The 15,840-nt window shown below is 31.4% G+C and overlaps 2 protein-coding genes across 2 annotated transcripts; both read left to right on the forward strand.

Annotated features, from left to right (window-relative positions):
* Window positions 1-2,556: 2,556 nt before the first annotated feature.
* LOC129319051 (isoleucine N-monooxygenase 2-like) lies at window positions 2,557-5,443 on the forward strand. Its single transcript, XM_054964083.1, has 3 exons — window positions 2,557-3,207; window positions 4,234-4,570; window positions 4,680-5,443. Exons 1-3 carry the CDS (start codon window positions 2,573-2,575, stop codon window positions 5,307-5,309), a joined length of 1,602 nt encoding a protein of 533 aa, XP_054820058.1. The 5' UTR covers window positions 2,557-2,572; the 3' UTR covers window positions 5,310-5,443.
* A 5,477-nt stretch (window positions 5,444-10,920) lies between these two features.
* LOC129318335 (isoleucine N-monooxygenase 1-like) lies at window positions 10,921-14,719 on the forward strand. Its single transcript, XM_054963062.1, has 4 exons — window positions 10,921-11,022; window positions 12,327-12,736; window positions 12,868-13,198; window positions 14,087-14,719. Exons 1-4 carry the CDS (start codon window positions 10,921-10,923, stop codon window positions 14,717-14,719), a joined length of 1,476 nt encoding a protein of 491 aa, XP_054819037.1.
* Window positions 14,720-15,840: the final 1,121 nt, after the last annotated feature.

Genomic DNA, 15,840 nt, shown 5'->3' on the forward strand with positions numbered 1-15,840 from the left:
ATTTTTAAATTAAATTTAAATTTTAAAATATAAAATTATACTTTACAATTAAAAGTTTTATTATTTATTTTTAATTTTTGAGTATTGTAATTTCTATTTTAAAGAAGAACATGAAATATTATAATTGAAAATTTTAATTTAAAACAACTCAAAAAAACAAAAAAATGACTTATAGGTTTGGCTTCAAGCTTTACAAATTAAGGATCGAATTTAAAAAAAGATCGATTTTAAGAAAATTTGGCTCATGAACTTAAATCTATACGGGCTGAACACTCGGTGCACTCGTTTCGAAGCTCTTAGGAAAAGTTGAAGTTTGAAATTTGCATTTTTGGTGCCAAGGACCCAATTTCACTAAAAATTATGGAACTTTCACTTCCATCACTCTCACTTTAATATTTTTCTTTTTCACTTCCATCATCATGCTAAAAAATTTATTATTTCACTTTCACTCCACTTCCACTTCTTCTTCCATTAAAAAACTCCCTTCTTGTACCATCAAAAACTCTTCTCTTATACCAAAGGAGGCATGGGAGAGAAAATTAGGAAAAAAAAATCCTCCCTTTTGGTACTCTCTCCGTCTCAAAATATAAGATACTTTTAGATAAAGTTTTATATATTAATAAATTTTATTAAATATACTTAACAATCTGATTTTTTAAAAATAAAAATGTAAAATTTTAAAAATATCATTATTTAATATATTAAAAAGAGAATAAGTAAATTAATTATAAAGAAATAAAAGATAATATTAAAATTGATATATTTAATAAAATATTAATTTATTTAAAATGTTTTTATATTTTAAAATAAAAAAATTAAAAACGTTTTATAATTTGAGGTAAAAGGAGTATAAAGTTTTTCCATTCTCTAAGAGCAAATTGGCAAAAAGAAAAAGAAAAATCCTTGAATAAGACCAGATCTCCCGCCCCACCTTTTTCTGTGTGGAGATGGATCCACGCATGTTTAACATGAAAAGTTGAAAACGTCTAGAAACATAAGTTAGTTCGTTTGAATCATGCTTTGCAGAGGAGCGGCAGCCGCACGGGGATCCACAAACTTTTTCCTGTTTTTAAAATATTGCATTAAAAGAAATCTTGTTTGCCGAAAAACCATTGACCTGACAACAAAATGACGTGCTATTGAGAGGACAAACCTTAGCATTATAAATTTATAATCACTCCCGGTATTATAAAACTCTTTTTCTGGAATACTATTGTGTTTCAAAATATACTTCATTTTTTATTTTCAAAGGCATAATAATTAATAAAAATTTTAAAAATAATTTTAATTAAGGGATATAATTAATAAAAAATTTTAAACTAAAAAAATAAATTAGTGAAAAATATTTTAGAATATTAAATGGAAGGAATAGTAATTTGTATGGTGGAGAAAAGAATTCATTATTATTACAATAATCATCACTGAGATGTTAATGTTCAATAGAACTTGTGGTGCGCCTTCAATCTCACCCACGTGGTCTTGTTCTTAAAATGCGTGGCCTTCAGCCCTTCCCGACTACGCAACAAACAGGACACCAACCTCAAATATATCTGTATTCAAAAACACATGTGCTTTTGGATGAGCAAAAATACATGTGCTTTTAGTTCTGTATTTATCCTATATATATATATATATATATCGTATTTAACCATACATATATGTGAGAAAAAAATAAAATTTTTCATGTTAAAATGAAAGGAAATGAAGAATATGAAACAAGCTAAATGAAGCTAGTTTATAAATGGAAGATTCCCTCTTATAATTAAAATCATCTGCCATCAAGCATCAATCACCAATTAACACACAAATAATCACCAAACCCAAGCGTCTTCTATTTTTTCCAAGCTGTACGAATAATAATAATAATAATAATAATAGCTTTAGTGTCTGCTCTGAGCTTAATAAATTCATGAAATTCAAGTTATCAACGTTTTTACTTTCTTAAAAAATAAAAGAATATGGCTTCAAAGGTTGTATAGTGAAATGTTTTTGGCCTTTCGGGATTGGCCGAACCTTTTTTTTGTGTGGGGAACCTTGAGTAAAATGTGTGGAATTTGACATCCACTCTTGGCCTGCTCATTCCAAGAACTAAGTAAAAAACTATATTCAGACGTGGCTCAGGCTCAGCCACTACTTACATATAGGACCAAGACTCTCCGTCATTGGGGTGGGACCCACCATTTAAAAATAAAATAAAATGGTGGGTCCCATCCGCATCGTCGGTGGGGATAGGAAATGACCAGGACGGAGTCCCCTTCCATTGCATATCTTCTTGTCATACGTATTGCAAATTTGTGTTATATCTCCTCCAAACATGCATGCATGCATGCACACACACACACACACACACACATATTCACTTACTATTGCAGAAAAGTGTCTATATTTAATTAATATAATTTTATTTAATTAATACACTTCAAACAAGGTTACCCCTGATGAAATAATATTTTATATAATTAAAAAAAGAAAATAAAAAAATTGAATTCCACTGGAAACTAATATAAATAGAGGCGAGCTGGAGAGAGGACAAGCATCAACCCAAACATTACCAAGTTTAATCTTCCAAGCCATGGAGTCTTCCACTGCTTTGATCTTCTCCTTCATTTCACCATTTTGGTCCTATTCCATGATCTTCATAATCTCTCTCTTCGGTCTCATCAAAACCCTAGAACACCCTCGCTCTACCCGTTCACTGCTCCGCAGAAACAAACTCCCTCCGGGTCCCAAACCCTGGCCTATTATTGGTAATCTACCCGAAATGCTTTCCAGCAAGTCTGCGCCCAAATGGATACATGAGCTTATGAAAAACATGAACACTGAGATTGCATGCATCAAGTTGGGAAACGTTCATGTGATTCCGGTGATTAACCCTACCATAGCTTGCGAGTTCTTGAAGAAACAAGATGATGTTTTCGCGTCGAGGCCTATCAGCATGTCGTCTCGTCTCCTCTCGGGTGGCTATTTAACGACGATTCTCGTGCCGTACGGAGAGCAATGGAAGAAGATGAAGAAGATGATTGCCAGGGACCTGCTTTCTTCGTCGAAGCACAGGTGGCTCCATGGCAAAAGGATGGAGGAAGCTGACAACCTCGTGCGCTACGTCTATACGAGTCAGAATAACAATGAAGGAGGTCTTGTGAATGTCAGGATTGCTGCTCAGCACTACTGCGGGAATGTGATTAGGAAAATCATCTTCAATAAAAGGTAACATTCACTAGTTTGCAACACTCAGGAGCGCCATATTTCATAAGGTTCCTCGTAGCAGTTAAAAAAATAAATAAATAAATACTTCCTAAAACAAGCTACAAAGACTTGTATGCGTTTTAATGCATGCAATTAATGAAGGAAATAGTTTATATGTATATCAATTTACACTTTGAAATTATTTTTATTGTGAAACATCATATAATAACAAATTAAGTTGTTTATATACCACATATATATTCCCTCGATTCAAAAATGTGAGACATTTTTTAAGGAGTTATATATTAAAAAATATAAAGTATTTTTAGTTTTTTGAGGTGTAATCATTGTCTTTTTCTAAAAGTGTCCCTCTTGATAGTGACTTTATATTTATTATAGGGTGTTTAATAGGGATAAATATGAAAAGATAAGGTTAGTTGAAAAATAGATAACTATTTTATTGAGGGTTAAATTCAATTAAAAATATTTTATATTTTTGAATGGAAGGAGTATTAGTATAGAAATATATTGACAATTTAATATTGAATAACTTCACTCTTAATACAAGTGGCCCAGTAAAGTATTGGCATTAATTTAAGTGTTGATGATCAAAATCACACTGTCAAACCATGATCAAATCAATTATAAATAAATCATGTTATTAAACAGGTTAAAATACTAGATTATTAGTTTACTGGTTCAACAAGGCTTAAACATTTAAAAATAATTTTAATAAATGATATCAAACATCTTCAATTCTTGCTTTTTTTATAACACAAACATTTTCAATTCTCTCTTTTTTTTATACATAAACATTTTCATGTCTTTTTTTTATACACAAACATTTTCAATTCTTTCAAAACAGTTGTTTAGAAAAATAAATTTTCAAATAAAAATATATATAACGACTAATCATGATCACTTGAAAATAAAATCCCTAATCGTCAACAGAAAAATCACTTTAAAAACACAATTATTTAAAATCTAGACTTCCAACGCAAATCTAAACGGGCAGTTAATAATTTTTGTTTTATATTTTCCTAACAGGTACTTCGGAGAGGGCAGAGAGGATGGGGGGCCAGGGTTGGAGGAAATAGAGCATGTGAGTGCACTCTTCACAATGCTCAAATACTTGTACGCCTTCTGTGTTTCCGACTTCATTCCCTGCTTGAGGGGATTCGACTTGGATGGGCACGAGAGACTGTTGAAGAATGCTGAAAGAACAGTGAACAAGTATCACGATCCTATCATTGAAGCAAGAGTCAAACAGTGGAAGGACGGAACCAGGACTGGAACCGAGGACTTGCTCGATGTCATGATCACTCTCAAGGATGCTGATGACAGGCCCCTGTTGACGACGCAGGAAATCAAAGCGCAAATTCCAGTTATTTCTCTCGTCTCTGCTCATCGATAATGCTCTTTGAAATGTATTCAGTATCAAATATTATATATTAAGACTGGTACATTGATCTATAATTTATATATATTTGCAGGAACTGATGTTTGCAACCGTGGACAACCCATCGAACGCAGTAGAATGGGCACTCGCAGAAATGATGAACCAGCCAGAGATTCTTCAGAAAGCCACTGAAGAACTTGACCGAGTGGTTGGAAGAGACAGGCTTGTTCAAGAATCAGACATACCAAAACTGAACTACATCAAAGCCTGCTTAAGAGAAGCCTTTCGGCTTCATCCCATGGCTCCCTTCAACGTCCCACACGTCTCCATGCGTGACACAGTCGTTTCCAACTACTTCATCCCAAAGGGCAGCCACGTGTTACTTAGCAGACAAGAGTTAGGGCGAAACCCTAAGGTGTGGAAGGACCCTCTCAAGTTCAAACCAGAACGGCACGTCATGGACGATGGATCCGATGTGTTCTTGACGGAGACAGATTTAGGGTTCATAACCTTCACCACGGGAAAGCGTGCATGTCCAGGAGTGGTCCTTGGAACCACTCTTACGGTGATGTTGCTGGCCAGGTTGATCCATGGCTTCACTTGGAAGGCATCACCTCACCAACCAGTTGAATTGCTTCAGTCCGAGAACGATCCCTTTATGGCTCGACCGCTTGTGGCCATCGCAAAACCGAGGTTGCCCAAAGAGGTTTACCTCTTGGATTAATTTAGCAAGGATGTATTATAATAATTAATATATTAGCCAGCAAATAATCAGGAGAACAGTCCGCTAATAAGGCCAAATAATTGGGGATTATTAGTATTAATGCATGATTATTATGGGATTTTGCTTTATATTTGGGTGCGAATGTATTTTTAAGATTTATATGAGAAAGTAGAATTAATTATATGATCACTGTAGTTATAACCATTGTTGTGAAGTTGATTCTTTAAAGTTTATCATTTTTATTTTTTTTAGATTATAAAATTATATTAACTCATTTATAAACTGAGAATAGATATAAATTCACTTAAACTCGCTAAACTCGTCAATTTTTTATTACTAAGTTGAGAAAATTTAGTATATATTTTATTGAACTCAGTTCATAAAAGTAGGAGAACCTAGTTCAAAGAAAAATAAAACTCAAAATTAAAAACAAAAACTAATATTAATAAAAAATAAAAAATTTCAAAAATAAGTTGCCCTATTTTTTAAAATTTTATGTTGAGTATATCAATGTAGATGGATTTAATTTCAATGATTTATATTGAAAATATAGTTAAGTCAAATTATGATCATATTTTGCATTTTATTTATTTAATTATATACTTTTAATGATTATTTATTAATAGAGATAAATTTTTAGGAGTTTACAATCAAAGTTTATAATTCAATTTTACATCTTTTTTGTAAATTTACTTAAACTCACGAGTTTGACAATTACTACAAAAAAAAACTTTTAAAGGTGACTGAAAGTAAACAACCTATGGTGAATATAAAAATTGCTGTTAAAAGTTTGACTTTCTGTGAAAACTTTGATTGTCCCCACTAAAAGCTTGATTTTTAGAAACCACCACCCTCCAAAATAATGACAATCAATAGTAACTCTATATTGTGTCAATAATATTTTATAATATTTAATATCCAAGACATGTGTGTAATTGAATTATATAACAGATGTTATCTGTTTGTTTAATTTAATAATATATATTTAATTATACAATAATAAATTATAGATTCAAAATGACAGGATATAAATGATAGTGGTTATAAATTTGAACCATGGAAAAAGCAATTTGTAAAATGAACATATATGTTGGTGACATGTTGACACGAGTCATGAGGTGGGGATGACACGTCTTAGTGACATGGTGCCCCACGTGAAGGGGTGACACGTGACAAGGTATACTAACATGACTTTCATGGCATTGGAGCCACGAAAGGTGGCTGCTGAAAACTATTGATGGCAAAAAAAATTTGTAATAAACCTTGGTTTTAATTCATGAATTAAATCTCAATGAAAACTTTAAAAACTTGATGCAACTTAATCTATGTAATTCTGACTCAACTCAAACTTAGTTTTTAAACTTTAAATTAGTGCAATTCGATTCATATAATTGAAACCATCTAAAACATTTGTTCTTCTATTTTTTAAAAATAAAAGTATGAGAATTAATGGTGTGCTTGAGTTAATGAGAATTTGGATTCGGATTCAAATTCAAAAAAAATCTCTCATCATTTGGATTTACAAAAACTTATATCAAATCCATTTCTTATTATAATTTATTGTAATTTTAAATTTTTCTTACACCACAATCATTTAAAAATCTATGGCTCTAGTATCCTTTTTATATCTAATTATTGTTTCTCATTGATTAAAAGAATAGAGTTCAATTCATCACGTCAAATTTATGATTTATTTTGAATTTTAATTCATCTCTATTTTTTATTTAAATTTTTTAAACCACCAAAATAAATATAAGATTTTAAACTTTAAATTTGAACTTACATATCCAAACGTCACCTAATATTATATTTGGATTGATAAGGATTTAAATTTTGAATATATAAAAATTTATAGAAATCCATTACTTCCAATTTTGTAACATGATATAAAAGAAAAATATTTTTACTCCCTCCATTTAAAAATGTAAGATATTTTTTGAGAAGTTAGATGTTAAAAAATATAAGGCATTTTTAATTTTTAAAGGTATAATCATTGTCTTTTTTAAAAAGTAACTCTATTAATAATAATTTTATATTTATTGTAAGATATTTAATAAAAATAAATATAAAAATAAAATTAATTTAAAAGTAGATAATAATTTTATTGAGATTGAAATTTCATTAAAAATATTTTATATTTTTAAATTAAGATGTATAGTTTCAAAAGGTTGAGAGAGAGAAGAATGAACCGTAAAATCATACAAATAGAAAGAACAAAGAAGAAAGGTCCCTCTTTTATGTTTGACATTTCATTTAGATGGGACCCACTAACGTAGCACCATGCATTTCTCGTGCATGTGCCTGTCTCTCTGCCTAGTTCACCACACTTTCTTTCACCGTATAATCATGCTCTCTTCTGAGCAAGAAAATTAAAAGAAATCACTAGAGCTAGTTTCTTGTGTTGGCTTTAACGTGTTACATGTTATCACTCTTATTTTTGTACGATAATGTTACCTGCATCATGTTGACAAAAGAGGAATTATCATTTATTGTTCAGTTAAAAAAAGAGGTAAATTTACTACTCCCAAATTTTCATTTTGAATTTTAATTCATCTATTTTTTTATTTAATTTTTTTTAAACTATTGAAATAAAGAATTTAAAATGTAAGATTTTAAATTTTAAATTTAAATTTACCCATCCAAATGTTACCTAATAATAATTTTAATTAAATTACTCATTTGAATATATAAAAATTTATATAAATACATTACTTTCAATCTTTAACAAGATATGATAGAAAAAGATTTTTATAGTTTTGAAGTGGAAAAAAGAGGGAATGAGGGAAAGGAATAGTGAAACCACACAAATAGAAAGAAGAAAGGGCTCTGTTGACATTTGACATTTCATTTTGATGGGACCCGCTGATGGAGCACCGTGCATTTCTCATGTGTCCATCTGTCTGTTTACTTCACCGCACATTATTTCGCCAAGGGATCACGCTCTCTTCTAAACACACAAATTAAAAGAAATCGCTAGGGTCTAGTTTCAGGCGTTAACTTCAACGTTGTTAAATGTTATTATTATTATTGTCTCGTACAATAATGTTATCACAAAACAGAGCGACATGGGATAAAGGCGTACAGATGCTGTTGATTAAAAATAAAATAAAATACAGATGCTGTCCATAGATTGGATAGTAATGCACTGACATATAAGAAAATATAAGTTAATAAATGTGAAAATTAATCATTTCGAGTCTGTTTGTGTTCTATTCTTAAAAACAGGTTTTTTATTTTAATATTTTTAAAATAAAAAAATTTGTTTGGCAAATGATTTTTAATTTTTGTTTTGAAAACAGTTTTTAATTTTTTGTTTTTAAATACAAGAAAATTAAAACAATTTTTAGCTGTTGCTATTCTTATTTTTTTACTTTTACTAAGTAAAAGCGAGAAACAAAAAATGCTGTTTCTATTTCCACGCTGTTAGGAGAATGGTTTTAGTGGTCACTGGTTCAAACATTTTTGTTTTCTCAACCTCATGCTGCTGTGCTCTTTGATTTCTTTCATTCAATCTCCCTATGTTTAGGCTTATGTCAAGGCTTTCTTTTATTTATACAAAATGATTGGTTTATGATTTTTATTTGATTCTATCCTATTCTGCTTAACTATGTCTCTACCTCATTTATTGTAATAATTATAAATTATTTTAGTATTTATTAAAATATCTCATTTTATTACAATACAAATTTCTCATTTTCTCAAAGATGTTTCTTCTTTTGTTAATGTTTTATTACATACGCGCACGTGCACGCATATATAGAAGCAAACTTACGTACATAACTTTATATACTTAACATATTTTTGTCTAAATAAATTAAAATAAATACATTTTCATATGCTAATAATATTAAATAATTACATGTCTGTCTTGGTTTAATTAGAATATTAAACAAATAATTTTAGTTATATAAATTTTTATGTTCTTATAAATATTACTCATTTTATAAATTGTTGGGGAAATTCTAAAAAAAATTATACTTTATTGGCAGCAACATACTAGACTAATTCTGTCAGGCAAAATAACAACCAAAACAATTTTTATCAAATGAGTTTTATTATATTTTAATTTTAGAATTTATTTTTAATATTAATTTTGCCAAGCAAGTTTTTTTATTTTTTTAATTCTAAACTGTTTTTGGATTATTACTACCAAACAAGTTTTTTTTATTTGTTCTCAAAAACAATTTTTAAAATTTTTTTATAAAACAACTTTTGAAAACAAAAACATCAGAGCAATAGCCAAACAAACCCTTAATCTTTCAATTTTTAATTTGATTATAGATTACTAATTTTTTAAATTTAACTTATTACAATTCAACCTCTTAAGTTTGATCTATTTGAAATTTCTAGTTAGAGCTGAAAATAAGGGTCAAGCCTAGAGGTCTTTTTTAAATAAGGATTCAAATTTTAAAAATTAAAATTTTTAAAATAATCAGGCTCGAGGGTCCAATTCTTGTGAAAAAAGTCTCGGGTTCTGGTAGCCCTTCAAACCTAGTTATTTTATACACACACATATTTGATTGATGATAACATATTTTAATTAATATTTATTATAGGTAATGAAAAAAAATTGTAGAGATAATTAATATTGAATCTCTACCTCTATTTTCAACAAGTGAATCTACATTTGAGGAATTTAATATTTTATTTTTAGATGATGAGAAGGAAAATTTAGATTTACATTAATAAAAATTTTAATCTTCATCTTAAATTTTAAATTTTAAATCTTTGTCAAACTTTATTTACCAGTGCCGCCCAAGACTCCCCGAATTGCAGGTCTTTATCCCACGCCTTGCTTCAAAGCAACCCCACCACTATCCATCTTATTAATATTGAAAGCGAAGCGCTTGTTTCATAAATTATAAACTACTGTAACAATACTATTTACAACCCAAAATCATTTTAAATTTCATACAATATATGATATCTATATCTTCACATATTTCCATCGACATTATATGCAATACTGATACTCATCAATAATTTTTTTAATCAGTTTTTTTTCTTCATCTCTTTCTTTCTATCTTCTTCTCCTCGTCTGTTTTTTTTTTTTTTTTTCTGTCAGAAAACTCCCTCTGATCAGTCTCCTCTGTCTCTGTTTTTTTTTTCCAGGAAAAACTCATCCCTCGGTCTCTTCCTTCCCCTCTCCAGACACTCTCTTCTCTACGTCACTTTCTTTCTATCTTCTTCTCGTCTTTTATGCTCTGTTTTCTATTCTCTTTTCTCTGTCTCTGGTTCTCGTGCTCTTCCTTCCTCTTGCCTTCTTTTTTTTTTTTTTTGCTCGTCCGTTCTCTGTTCTCACCTCTCCTTCCAGATATCTCTCCTCTAGTTCTCGTTTTCTTTTCTATCGTTTTCGAGCTCTTCTCCTCGGTCTACTGCTCTGGTTTTCTCTCTTCTCGTCTCAGTCTTGGCGCTCTCTATTTTCGTCTCAGTCTCTTCCTCTCTCAGCCTCTGTTTTACTTCCTTCGGTCCTCCCTCTCGTCTCATCCCCGTCAGCCTTATATAGAGAATGGAAGGGGTGAATGATTACTCACCTACTCTGCTTCTTCCTTCTCTCTTCTCTTCCGCTGCATTTTTTGTGTGCGTGTGCTTTCCTTCTTCACTCGCGTGCATGATTCACCTTCATCGTCTGCTCTCTGCTCTGTTTCTGCCTCCTCTGGTTTTGCGTGTGTGCTTCCTTTTCTCTCTGCATCTGACTCTCTTTCCTTTGCATGTGAGTACTGCGTTTCTGCTTCTGTCACATCTCGCCTCTAATCTTGCTATCTCTGTTTCTTTTCTTCTATTCTGTCATACGTGCTTCTTCTGCGTTGTTTCTGTGTGTGTGACTGTCCTCCCTAGTGTTTGACCGCCGAAAGAAAATGATTTTGGCTGTGGCACAGCCCCTTTTTTTTGTTTGAAATCAGATTAAGAATATACATATATTTACATATTTTATTATTTATTATTTTTATTTTTTTAACAAAATTCAAGGAGAGAAAAATAGTTGGGTCTTAAAAGTTGATTCTCAATATCTTTGGATATTGAGATAATTTGAGAGAAATTTTTAAAGATTTAAGCAAGATTATTATTTTTTTTGTTAGATTATTGTTATTGTTTTTTTAAAACATAATTCTAAAAATGATTAAATTTTATTTTTGTATTTTATATTATTTATTTATTATTATTTTTATTAAATTTTTAAAAAATATTTAAATAAAATACAGTGTTCACAATTGGTGTTCCCATGAGGCTTCAAAAAAGTTAATTTGTTTCTTGATTCTATAAAATTTTAGAGAATACTAAAAAAATTCAGGTAGGTCTTCCCCAATCTTTGGAGTTGCAAGCAATATTTAAAAAGGTTAATGTATAATTTAAACTTTGAATGATAGATTTAAGAATGATTTGAATCTTAAACTTTTAAAAGGTATATTTTAAACTCTAAATAATTAAAGTTGGATAATTTTATCTCATCATTTAATTTTAACAAACGTCCATTAGTTTTTTAAAAATTAAAATTAAATGTTCAATTTTTACTAAATTCCACACTCCCTTTCTCTCTTACCCTCTTTTAGTGAAATCACATATTAGGCATTATTTTTACAAACGTTAATTTGTTTAAATTTAACGGTGAAGTAAATTGTCCTAACTTTAATTGTTTATAATAGAAAATAGACCTTTTAAAAATTTAAAATTCAAATTATATGTTAACCCTATTAAAAAAAATTGCCCATGCATGATTGGTGGGTTTTTTATGAGTGCATGTTTAGAGAATCAAACATCTAATACTTTATCTTCAGATCATTGACAGTGCATTATTATAGAATTACCTTCCGAATGTTTAGTTATCATGCACTACAATGACCTTAGATAAGATCTCAGGAATGTTGATCAATTCTGTCTTTCTTTGTTCTTCTTCTTCTTCTTCTTTTTTAATTTGTAAGTTTTTGCTTCGTTATTGAAAATAAAAAACAATTTACTCGAGGGATGTGAGGTTGGCAAATAGTGCACGTCTGAATCTGATCCTCGCGTACGGCCTAGGACAGCGAACCTGAGATTGCATGTTTTAAATTTGGAAGTGTCCACGTGATCCCAGTGACCAGCCCCGCTATTGCTTGCGAGTTCTTGAAGAAACAAGATGATGTTTTCGCATCAAGACCTCTTAGCATGTCCTCTGATCTCATCTCAGCAGGTTATTTAACGGCGGCACTCGGGCCGTACGGAGACCAATGGAAGAAGATGAAGAAGCTGATAAGCAGGGACTTGCTTTCTTCGACGAAGCATCGATGGCTTCACGAGAAAAGAATGGAGGAAGCTGATAGCCTCATGCATTACGTCTACAGCCAATCCACTGAGCGTAAGAATGATCATGGAGGTGGTTCTGTGAATGTGAGGCTAACTGCTCAGCATTTCTGCGGGAACGTGATTAGAAAAATAATCTTCAATAAAAGGTGACATGCTGAATAGTTTGTAATCATGACTATATGATGCGATGTAGTAAGGAAGGTCGACGTCGTATATTTCATACGATAATTAATGACTCGTAAGTGACCTATTATATATGCGTTTGTAAATTAAATAGGTACTTGGGAAATGGTGGTGGGAACGGAGGGCCTGGTCCCGAGGAAGTAGAGCATGTGGATGCGTTATTCAAATTGCTCAATTACTTGTTCGCGTTCTCTATGTCCGACTTTGTGCCAAGTTTGAGAGGACTTGAATTGGATGGGCATGACAAAATGGTGAAGAATGCTTTGGCGAAAGTGAACAAGTATCACGACCCCATCATTGAAGCAAGAATCAAGCAGTGGAAGGATGGCATCAAGACTGAAACTGAGGATTTGATTGATGTCATGATTTCACTCAAAGATGTCAATAATAACTCCTTATTGAAGGCACAGGAAATCAAAGCCCTGGTCTTGATAATTATTTTTCTATTCTTTCTGTGTGTTTGTTTTTTATGTGATTATGTGTGCATGCTTTTATATAAGGACTTAATTAGCAAACTGATGAATATAATGAAGTGAAGGACAGTCTACTCAATAATGATTTGTCTATTACTTCTACATTCATGCTGAACATTTGTCATCTGATGATGTGTTCCAAAGGGTTGTTCATTTTTCATGGTTCCTATTTGGCTATCCCTTTGATTAATTGATTTAAAGCGGATCGTAGAAGTCCCATTTTATGGAAAACGATATAATAATCGACCCCACCTCGTCACTTTTTTGGAACAGCTCATATTGTTTGCTTGAACATTTTATACATTTGAAACGTGAAAACGCATAAGGCAAGAATACCACATATGGGTTATGGCAATGAGATTTGGCCCAACATATGTTCCAATCAAAGGGAAGACTCGTTCATTTTTTACCTGGTCCCTCTTTACTCCCAAAATATTTTAGATGTTCATACTTGATTAGACTGAATTAACCCAAGGATACCTCCTATTTCGTCTTGTTATTTTACCATTTCTATACAGTCGCAAAAGATAAGGGTGGTAATCAAGCCAGAAACTAATTTTTTATTATTTTATTATCAATGGGCCAGAGTTAAAATTATCTTCAGGAGTCTTTTTTTTTTTTCAAAAATACTCTAGTTCTTTACAACACACATGCAATATAAAGAGAAATAAATTATTTGGATATTGTTTTCTTACCAATAACACACCCCTCAGCGGAAGCTGAACTATTTGCTTAACCAAAATAAATATTAAGTTGCCTATGTATGGATTAAAAAATAGCTGAGTTCAGAAAATATCGTTAATCATTTGCAAGGACTGATTAAACCAAAACATTTCACAGGAAATGATGATGGCAACGGTGGACAACCCATCAAATGCAGTAGAGTGGGCACTCGCAGAAATGATAAACCAACCAGAGCTTCTCGAAAAAGCCACCCAAGAACTCGACCAAGTGGTAGGCAAACACAGGCTTGTTCAGGAATCAGACATCCCGAAACTCAACTATATCAAAGCTTGCTTGAGAGAAGCCTTTCGCCTTCATCCTATTTCCCCTTTCAACGTCCCACATGTCGCCATGTGTGACGCAGTGGTTTCCAACTACCTCATCCCAAAGGGCAGCCACGTGTTACTTAGCAGACAAGAGTTAGGGCGAAACCCTAATGTGTGGAAGGATGACCCTCTCAAGTTCAAACCAGAACGACACCTCGTGGACAACATGTCTGATGTGTTTTTAACTGAGCCAGATTTAAGGTTCATAAGCTTCACTACAGGAAAGCGTGCATGTCCGGGAGTGGTGCTTGGGACTACTATCACTGTGATGATGCTTGCTAGGTTGCTCCATGGCTTCACTTGGAGTGCGTCACGTCATCAACCGATTGAGCTTGTTGAGTCTCAGACTGATCTCTTACTTGCTAAGCCACTTGTGGCCATAACACACCCAAGGTTGCCAAAGGAGGTTTACCTTTTTGATTAGTTAGTTCGCAGGTTTATTGTCAGCAGAATAGTCCAAGAATGGGGCCAAATAATTAGAGACTATAATTAATTTAAATTATTATGGTATTGTTGTATTTCACTTTAATTCATGTTTTAAATAATCCAAGGTTAATTTAAGTGTTTCGTGCCTTGTTGAGAAATGGATAGCGATTGAATCTTTATGTAAGATTTATCAGAATCCAATTGACGTGAAAGTAGAAAGGGGAAAGAGAAGAGAGATGAGAGAGAGAGAGAGAGAGGAGATCAGGAAAGTATGAACTCTTCATTCAACGATTATCAAAATCTAAGTATTATTGTTTATGGATAATCTAAAAGTATATCGGTATTCTTTGAATTTGAAGGTTTGCTCTGATCATGATGAACTTTTGAACCCAATTTACCTAAACTTTTTTTTATATAAAAAAAATCTAAATACAATTGAGAATCCTAACTAACTCTATTTATAGAATTTTATAAACTTTAAAATAGTAATAATAATTTAAATTCAGATTCAAATCCTAGTAATATAAAACGCAATAAAATCAAATCATATATATTTCATCACAATCCTCTTTTATTATTCCGCGTATACGATAGGCAAAGTGAATAATATCTAGACTTGTGCAAACCCAAATGGCCAGGACTTGAATATTTTATGAACTAAAACTTATGAATACATTACCAATCGAGGTGGAGAAGCTTGGTTTGTATAAGCCGGTGGAGTCCAGAATGAAGGCGTATTTTATAAGCGCAGCAAGGAGAGAAACCAGCGCCAATAAATTTATTTATGTATTTATTAATGGTTATAATAATTAACTTTTTATATGATTTTATAACTTAAAAAAAACTAAAGAATAATAAATTACATATCATTATATAATATATATATATATATATATAAATATATAAATAAAAAAGTCAACAAAGTGAAATTAAATTATATGTCTGTCATATTATTTAATCATGAAAATGTAAATAATATATATAAACTTTAAGTTGTTGATTAATTAACATGGGGATGATTGTAGAATTATGGAGAAATAAGCAAGGCGGCGAAGTAATAAAACAAAACAAGAAATATCTAGAGATAAGTTTGGCTGAAGTAAGCTAATGGCGGTGAAA

Source organism: Prosopis cineraria, unplaced genomic scaffold (assembly GCF_029017545.1).
Source record: "Prosopis cineraria cultivar Desert tree isolate PC_DT_omini unplaced genomic scaffold, ASM2901754v1 PC8, whole genome shotgun sequence".
In the NCBI taxonomy this organism is placed as follows: domain Eukaryota; kingdom Viridiplantae; phylum Streptophyta; class Magnoliopsida; order Fabales; family Fabaceae; genus Prosopis; species Prosopis cineraria.

Coding starts and splice junctions, on each gene's coding strand:
- LOC129319051 (XM_054964083.1), top strand. CDS start 2,573: ATGGAGTCTTCCACTGCTTTGATCTTCTCCTTCATTTCACCATTTTGG. Junction 3,208..4,233: donor AAAATCATCTTCAATAAAAG/GTAACATTCACT, acceptor TTTTCCTAACAG/GTACTTCGGAGAGGGCAGAG. Junction 4,571..4,679: donor AAATCAAAGCGCAAATTCCA/GTTATTTCTCTC, acceptor ATATATTTGCAG/GAACTGATGTTTGCAACCGT.
- LOC129318335 (XM_054963062.1), top strand. CDS start 10,921: ATGATTCACCTTCATCGTCTGCTCTCTGCTCTGTTTCTGCCTCCTCTG. Junction 12,737..12,867: donor AAAATAATCTTCAATAAAAG/GTGACATGCTGA, acceptor TAAATTAAATAG/GTACTTGGGAAATGGTGGTG. Junction 13,199..14,086: donor CACAGGAAATCAAAGCCCTG/GTCTTGATAATT, acceptor AACATTTCACAG/GAAATGATGATGGCAACGGT.